Source organism: Molothrus ater, chromosome 4 (assembly GCF_012460135.2).
Source record: "Molothrus ater isolate BHLD 08-10-18 breed brown headed cowbird chromosome 4, BPBGC_Mater_1.1, whole genome shotgun sequence".
Taxonomy (NCBI): domain Eukaryota; kingdom Metazoa; phylum Chordata; class Aves; order Passeriformes; family Icteridae; genus Molothrus; species Molothrus ater.
In genome coordinates this window covers 30395255-30403982 of record NC_050481.2, presented here as the reverse complement: position 1 = coordinate 30403982, position 8728 = coordinate 30395255, and the positions used below count along the sequence as shown (strand labels likewise).

Genomic DNA, 8728 nt, shown 5'->3' with positions numbered 1-8728 from the left:
ACACAAACACCTGTCTTTACCATGCAGTCATCCCTGATAAATGACTGATGTACTGGATGAAGAAATGTTATTTTTACCTATTTGTCAAGGTCATGTCCTAGTTTATTACACATTTGGATTTCCAGAGGAGCTGAGGTTTGTCTGCATCTCAAGGTTGATGAAAAGATGAGTAATGGGATGTAGTAACATGACTATGGGTATCACAGGCTACATCTTCATGTATACTTCAGGCCATTTCAACCTTACATACTTAATAGTCTGAGATGATCTGCAGCCCTAAGTGAGACCTTCAGGCTCCTCTTCCAAAATCTGAAATACTTTGAAAGGGACTCCTGAGATACTGTCAGAGCTGCAACCTGTTTTCACCCAGGAATAAAATGAGGCTTGGGATGGAACTGAAACAGTCTGAAGTGTATCTGCATGATTCAGATCTCTTGCTTCAGGTGAGCAGGTATGACTGCAATACAGGACAGGGTCATGAAACATTATCTGCTCAGGCTCCAAAAGAGACAGAAGGGGAATAGATGGTGCTGTACTGAACAGTTGCCTCCCCCTAGGGCTAAATGCACTGTTCCTTTTTTCACAGCCATGCTGTTTCTGGTTCTGGAGGCAACCAAGTCATCCTTGGCTCCAGGGTATGTACACAGTGCATTATCATTTAGACACTAAATGAAGCAGTTGAAACCAGGTGCCTCCCTTCTCCTTAATATTTACTTGGAGCTACCTACAATCCAGTCTGCAAATATAAATGGCAAGTTACTCTGTTTAATATCTAACCCTAATATTTCCAGCAGGAGTCTGGGAAACTCCTCATTATCTTCACATCCACATTTCTTCACTTTGGATTAGAACTAATTACTAATTTTTTCCTTCCATGTAGTAGTAGCAGACCCACCCCTCCCTCTGTTTATGTGCAGTACTAAATGGCATCGTGCAGGTACTTTCTGCAAAACTACAAGAAACATGGGTGCAAATCTCAGCCTATGCACAAGCAGAAGGTGGCTTGGCAAGTTAAGCAGAGCATTACCTTTCATTTGAATGTATTCTTAATTCCATACTATAGTATGCCTTCTTAGCCTCACAGAACTCTGGTTTCACAAGCAGAGAAAATGCCTTGTGGGGATGAACCATGTATTTTATTTATTAGGTATGTCCAATGCAAAAAAACCTTCAACTTTATGCAAATATCAACCAGGTCCTGGAAGCAGCCAGAAATCAGAGAGATGATTATTTTTGTGGTTATAGAAATAGGAAAGGGTTAAAAAAGAGGCACTGTAGCCAATAGTTTGGGAGATACAGCAGGTTACCTGCTTTAATTAAGAGGATTTGTTACAATGAAAGTAAAGAAGCAGTGCATCTAGAGATCTGTTTCCCATTCTGAATGTCACGGGGGCCAATAGAGAAGTGACACCCTCCTTTGGAGATCCCAAAGGAGCCTGTTCCAACACAGAGTGGACAAAGAACCATTTTGCCCTTCTAACTCAAAGTCACAGGTGTTGCCTGAGTTGATTAAAAAAAGAAAAAAAAATCAGTAATCACTGTTCTAACAATAAGACCAAAAATTTAAAAAAGTGAAGGGTAGCCACCCTATAGCCGTATCCAAAGTCTTGTGAACTCCTGAAGGATGGACTGAGAAGGTCCTAGGAACAAGTCTCCCAAATCCCCAGAAATGCTGTAACCATCACATTTTTTTCCACTCTTTGTAAATTGGTATTGCTGTTTGCATTCAAAGTGCTGCTCAGTCAGGAAAGGGCTAAAGGTTTAGGGTAGCAAATGGGGATGCCTACCTTAAAATTCTGGCCAGGGTTATCAGCTAAACAAGGTTGCAAAATAGGTTTGCACATTTGTACATGGTCATCCATGTTTGCATGATTCCAGTTGCAGCACTTGGCAGCTGGTGCTTTCTTGGGGCATGCCTTAGGTCAAGGCAGGCCAGGGAGGGCCACTCACAGCCAGTAGAGGTGAAACAGTGGAGTAGTTCAGTTACACACACGAGTCACAGTGCACCACCACATAGTCAGAAGACGGACTACCACCCATTTTATTTACTAGGTTAGATTACAGCCTGTGGCATTGATGGCATACTTCAATTTAAGGGAAGGTAAATTAATCCTTTCAATCTCTGTTCTACCATGCAACCCCCGTGCAAACCTTCTAAACTCCAGCTGAGTACAAGAAGGCAGACACAACACTGTTTCCTGCATCTGAGTCTTCAGGCACACACTTCTGCATTCACCACACTTAATATGGCCTGCCCTTGCAAGTAAAATAAACGTGCATTATCTGCCTGTCACATTCCCACTGCTTTGATCAGACCAAGCACCAAGTTGTAGGTGTTGTGATATAGTTGTAGGGGACTGTGCAGCTGATTTGCTCCGAATCACACTAGCACAGAGCAGTCACCAACAGTTTTGCAGTTTACAGACATACAATACAGAAGAGGCAACTTCTGAAACAAAGCTACACAGCTAAACAAAGTTCTCTTATTTAAAGGGAAAACTTAAAAACACTACAGAAAGTCTAACAGAAAGTTTTCTACCCTGTGAGACACAGAAACAGTAACTCCAAATCCCCAGTTTTGTGGCAGACAGAACTGTGGAACTGGAATCAATGTAATTCTGACTTAAGCCTCCTTAGGGTCTCCCAACTTGCCCCCCTTCTCCCACAGTCTCTGAGCTCAGGACCATATCCTAAATGTTTTCTTGACTTCAGAACTGAAGCTAAATCACAGAACATACCAGAATAATTTTTTAAAAGAAATTATGCCTTTAAAAGCTTTCAAATACTTCTAGTGTTCCATTCCTGCAGGAGAGGAGATTGTTTATTCTACCAGCACAATGCTCTGAAAGATTTTTGTAAGGCTGACAAGAAACTGGAAGGCACTACAGCAAAGAGCTTCAAAACTTCTAAGCGTTTCTATCTTCACTTCTCATTGGAAAGCTCATTCATGACAGTTAAGTACTCAGGTGAATCAAGTCCAAAGCTATTACAAAGCATAATGAGGAAATGCTCCCAGTAATACAGCACCATATAATTTCTAGATCACAGTTCTGACGTTTCTTGTTGCTGCATTTTGCATTCTAAAACCTGTCTGGATGATGTCAGGTCACACACAAGTTTAATTCCCTCTTCCCTACCCCCTCAGCCTTTAACAAGTATTACTATGATTTTGTTTTCATTAAAAGCCTCAACGGTATTTATATGTAGCATTCTCCTTCAGCACAGGAGAATGCAGAGTGAAATCAAGCAGCAGATGACTGTTCACCACAGAATGAGTAATCATTTATGTTCCAAACTAAAATAAATGAAACAGAAAACCAGAAAGCACAATGTTCTAATGTAACTTAGTAACTTACCTTTTCGTTCATTTCTTTTAAACAAGGGTTTTCTAAAAACATTTTGAACCTTACTCATTTTGTTTTCCTTGAAAAGCCTGAAGTGAAACATCTATCCTTTAACCCTGATGTCTTCACTACTTGCCTTTTCCAGTGGCACAGAAATACTCCTTCACTCCTTACACTCCTTCATTACGCATTCTGGTTTAACCACACAGCTTTTCAAAACAGTCTCCACTATAATGAGCTGTGGCTCTGGATTTACACTCCCCATCACCATCACTTACAGTTACCAATGAACAATTTCACTTCTAAGCACACACATTTCCCCAGCAGCTGAACTGCTCCACAGTTTCCTGTGTTTTTCTTATTATAACTAGCTCCTTCATTTCAATGGCATCACAGTTGAACTCAAGTCTGAAATGCAATGCTCCAGCTAGTGCTTATTTTTACTCAAGTAATTACAGAAAAAAAAGTTGACACTGACATTTACCAAAATATTTCAGAGCACAAACACCACCCGCTGAGCTGAACACGAAAATTCATGCCTGCTAGTCTTGTTTTTCTCCTCAGAGTATGACTGATTTGACTCGTGCCTGACTTTAACAAAATTTCCAGATCATTTCTAGAACTACAGTTGGTAGGAAAGATGCCTAAACATGCAGCTGAATTTCTGCTCCTATGCCACTATTACTTGTCTTTGATGAAAGGATGCAGCAAGTCATTCTAGACCATTTCATAAGTTTAAAACTTTATATGCTGAAGGAAAATTCTCTACTAATACACTTGAGAGCCTGCAAGGAACTGCTTTCATTTCTTTTGTAGACACCTATGAAAATCCCAATTTAGTCAATCTGGATGCTTTTTGCTCCACAGTGTTAGCAGTGCAGCTGCACAGGTCCTTTGATACCGAAGCTAGAGCAGGAACATTTCTCTGCCTTCCAAGAGTCCCACGGTGTGATTCGGTTACTGGTCATGACCCTGTTGTTTATTGTATATGTGGATCATAAGAATTACTGGAATTCTTATAAATCCCAATTAAATAAAAGGTAAAAGAAAAGCCCACCTGTAATCAGACACCATGTAACTGCATGTTAATGGCTTGTTGAGTGCCCTACTGGGATACCTTAGAGTAATGCTACAGCATTATACTCAATTTCAAGAGGTCAGTAGACATTTTTAAATGAATAAAATTTATATAATTACAGTTATGACTACAGCTCATGCCTTATTCACAGCAAGTAAAAAAAACACATTGGAGTTTATGTAAATATTACTAATGCATGTGCTATGAAAAAGTAACTCATGTTAATTAAAAAACACCTTAATTTCAAAAGTTTACCAGAAACAGTTACACTGAGCATTGCAATCTTTCAAAGCAGAATAGAAGTTGTTTACAAGGATCCAGCAGTAATTGATATCCAGCTGCTCGGAGCTGGGCTGCCGACTGAACATGCGAAAGCTGGGCTGAAATCTCCTATTTGATGGCAGCAGGAGTCATGCTGCTCTTTCCTATGAGCTGGAATTTCACCCCAGTCTTTACATTCTTCGTGGGTTATGGTGGGGCAGAAGATGACAATTAGAGAGTAGCTAAGTAGACTCAGTTCTAAAAATCCAACCTTCAAGCTTCTGTAAGGTCTAGGGGAAGGAGGAGGGGGTTTATAGGACAGTTAAAAAGAATCTCTCTAAAAATGGGCAAGTGGCCATTTCAGCAACAGAGCTGATGGCAGGACACTGCACACCATTAGTAGAAGTAAATCTGAGGTTGAGTCTTTAGTGAAGACACCATCATATTGGCCTTTAACTAGGAAGGAAGGCAATCACAGCATGTGAACAAGTAAATACACATATGCACACCAGGCATTCCAGGAGCTGAACAATTTCTCCGCATACATAAAAGACCTTACTAAGAAAAAAATAGCAAAAGTTTTTAGCATTTAAATAATTGCCTACATGAACTTGATTTCAAATCAAACTTTACACATTCTTGACAAACTGAAAGGCCTCAGCATTGAAGATAAAATGTTTCTAGCACCAGCTACTGGCTTGAAAGTGAATACTTACAAGAGATGAGTATAGGAAGACATGTTGTCTTTCACTGAGAAAGTGTTTTAAGGCAATATCCAAAATGACAATAGAGCCACCATAGAAACTGCTCCAAATGATCCCTGATACTTTACAGCACCTACATAGGTTCCACTGCTGAGGAATGGTAGGAACTAAATTGGTGCCTGTCCTCCTCCTCTCCACCATGTGCCCTAGAATGCTGGAAATGTCCCAACATCTGTACATCACTAGTTGACATAAAGCAAGCAGATTTCTTCCTATAGCTCCTGTAGCTATTTATATTAGCCACAAGGAAACTGGTGAGGAATTGCCATCTTTCCTTATCACTAACCCAATTAAAGAGTTGCTCAATAAGGTAGCAAGTGTTTACACAATTAATGCAAATGACAGATTTCTGAACATTTCCCAAAAGGGAAACTGGCCAAATGTGCTCCCGCAGCACCCAGCTCAGGGTTGGTTTTTCTTCTTTGCTCTCAGAAAAGAGTCAATTTACTTGCATTTCCACCAAGGAGTATTTTAGGAATGGAGACAGTAATTTCTGTATATACACTATATCTATAAAAGGAAGAGGTAAGCAGTTTGTTCTCCATTTCCATCACTTTGTGGAACTCCATCATCCATTTTTATTAATAGTTATGGCACCCAGCTAAACAACTGAAGAACATGAAGGATGTTATTAGAATAATTTTTGGCTAATGATAAGGAGCAGAACTGCATCGCAACCCTACTTTTTCCATGATTTAAAGATGTGTTAAAATATACCAAGATTTTCAGGAAATCTGTTATTTGGCTTACACAGTAAGCTATGCCTTGTGCACTGTGTTCTAGACAAAGTTGCATTTTAAAATGGTGCACAAAGTTAAGAAACTTTACATGATGCCAGTGAGTAATGTGTGCTTTCATAAATACAGTAGTATACATCCTATATACAGACGCTGGATGGAAGACTCCAGGAAGGCTCTTAGCCAGCCATCCACAGAAAGAAGGGAATGAAGATGGTGGGGAGTGTGGTGGACGGTGCCACACCTAGGCAGACTATTGACGCTAGTCCCACAAGCACCGACGCGAGGACGCTCCTCTGGTCCCGAATAATCATCTTCACAGTCTCACAGAACTGGAAAAAAAAAAAATTGCAAAAGATGAGATTTAAAGAGGAAAGCTTTGGCTGCAGAGCTGGCGATGCCCACTCTCTCGGGAGAGAACAGCGGTTGCTGCCTCAGCTCTCACACAGGCTCCCCGGTGGGAGGGGAAGAGCTGGACTGGCACCGCATCACCCCCAGCATCACCCCCGGTACTGCCTGTGGCTCTGGCTAGAGGCTGTAGCTTCAGAGCATTTTAGAAGCGTATTGATTGTTCTACTAATTCAGCTTCACTTTCCTCGCCGCTTGAAGCCAGGCTCGCCGCCGTCCCGAGCAGCTCCGCGCCGGCGGCACTGCCCGCTGCGGGAACAGCGGCATCAGCGGCGGCCGGGCCGGCGGGCGGTACCGGCACCCCCGCCCGGGGCCCGCGGCAGCGGCCGGGCCGGCTGCGGGGAGCGGGGCCGCCGGGGGAAGGGCAGCGCCGCCGCTGGCCGGTCCGTACCTTGTCGGTCTGGAAGCTGACGGGGGCTCCGTATCGACAGTAGGTGACGAAGTGCTCGCAGTTGTTCCAGAGCAGGCTGTAGGCCGTGGCTCCCACCAGCTTCTCCGCCCGGCGGGCCGCCTCCTCGCTGCCCAGCACCTGGTCCTCGAAGAGCCGGTCCATGTGGTTGACCAGGATGCTGCCGCCGTAGGCGAAGTCCTCCACCGTGTCCACCCGGACGCTGGCCGTCCTGGCAATGACGCCCAGGATAAGCCGCTTGTTGGTCACCACCTGCTGGATCTGCCGACGGTCGCCGGTGATGGAGGGCAGGATGTCGGGCATCAAGTGGGCGACGCGGTTCTCGCCCAGGTAAATGCCGAAGTGGATGAAGAGGGTGCGGGGCACCTCCAGCAGGTCTCCTCGCTTGAAGCAGCTGGTGTCGTAGTAGCCGGGTGCAGGCGGTGGCGTTTCCTCGCCAGAGCCCGCGGGCAATGGCCGGATGTGGACGAGGAGCATCAGCTTCTCCAGCAGCAGCGAGGCCGCCTGTGGCACGGGGTTCTTCATGGTCGGCGGGGAAACGCTCGGTGTCTCCGAGCAGCTCCTGGCCCCCGGCCTCGCTTTTCTAGGCTACCGGCGGGGCGGGGCGGGCACCCGGGCCGGCCCACCGGGTGAGGGGCGTGTGGGGAGCGCCCGCCCCGAGGACCGGCCGGGCTTTACTGGGGGGCGCGGCGGGCACCCTCAGCCGGCCCGGCGTCCCTCGGTCCGGCCGCGGCGGCGGCTCGGCCCTGGGGATGGCGCGGTGCCCGCAGCCTGGAGCCACCCGCAGCTCCGCCCCGTCTACGGCCGGCGCTGCCCAGGTAGAAGTGCACGGAAAAGTGCGGTTAAAGCCCTTCTCCCGCCCCGGGGAGAGCAGCGAGGGGCTCCCGGGGCCACAGCCGCTCCGTGCACCTTCCCCCGCCGGCGGGACCTGAGGGGCTCCGGGTGCCGCCCCGGCCGTCGCGGGGGGCAAGCGGCGACCGGACCGGATCGGGGGGGCCGTGTGGGCTGCCGCGGTGCTCGCACGGTGGCGGGACAGGGGAGGGAGCGTCTGTCTTCCTTGAAAGGAAACAGGTCTCCGAGGAATAGCGGCAAGTCACATTTATAAATGAACTCGCCCCAAAGGTCCGCCAGCTAAGGAAGAGTGGGAAACGGCGGAGCGGCATTCCCGTGAGTTCAGTTTCATGCTAATCCATTATGCAAATGGCTAAATCCTGGCAACGGAGCGCACAAAGGAGCAGCCCTGTCAGGTCAACAATGCCGCCCGATCGGGGCTCGGAAGTTTCAGTGACCAAGCAGGTTCCCGCCCCCTCGGGGATGGCGGGATGATGGATGGGACAGACATTCATTTTACCTGGAAGATGACAGGCCGCGGAGAGTGGCAGGGGAGGCGGCCGTGGCTGCAGCCTTTCACCGAGTCCCCGCCGCCGCGGCCCGGCCCGCTGCCATGGATCTTTGTTCGTGCCGCTGTCGCTCCGGCTGCAGGGGGGAGCTTTCGCCTCTGAGAAACGCGGAATGGGTGGAGGGAGAGGGAAAGAGGATATGTGTGTAAGAACGCTGGAGAAGTCTGGTGGAGCACCTTCCTTTAAATTCGGGCAAACACTGCAACCTCAGGATGCCAAATACGAAACGGGGAAGCGGGAAGAGGAGCGATGGTGTGTAACAGCTTGGCAGCTCTCCACAGGCAAAGCCGCGTTGAAACAGTAGGTTATTTTTCTCTCCTCAGTCAC

General features: G+C 46.7%; 1 protein-coding gene across 1 annotated transcript; it reads right to left on the bottom strand.

Annotated features, from left to right (window-relative positions):
- Positions 1–1377: 1377 nt before the first annotated feature.
- LRAT (lecithin retinol acyltransferase) lies at positions 1378–7607 on the bottom strand. Its single transcript, XM_036381498.1, has 2 exons — positions 6984–7607; positions 1378–6516 (listed from the first exon to the last, which is right to left on the bottom strand). Exons 1-2 carry the CDS (start codon positions 7524–7526, stop codon positions 6364–6366), a joined length of 696 nt encoding a protein of 231 aa, XP_036237391.1. The 5' UTR covers positions 7527–7607; the 3' UTR covers positions 1378–6363.
- Between the last annotated feature and the right edge of the window lie 1121 nt (positions 7608–8728).

Bases quoted from the DNA above. Each gene is read 5' to 3' on its own strand.
- LRAT (XM_036381498.1), bottom strand. From the start codon at position 7,526: ATGAAGAACCCCGTGCCACAGGCGGCCTCGCTGCTGCTGGAGAAGCTG. The intron at 6,517-6,983 runs GTACGGACCGGC...TTTTTTTTCCAG, and splicing joins TCAGCTTCCAGACCGACAAG to TTCTGTGAGACTGTGAAGAT.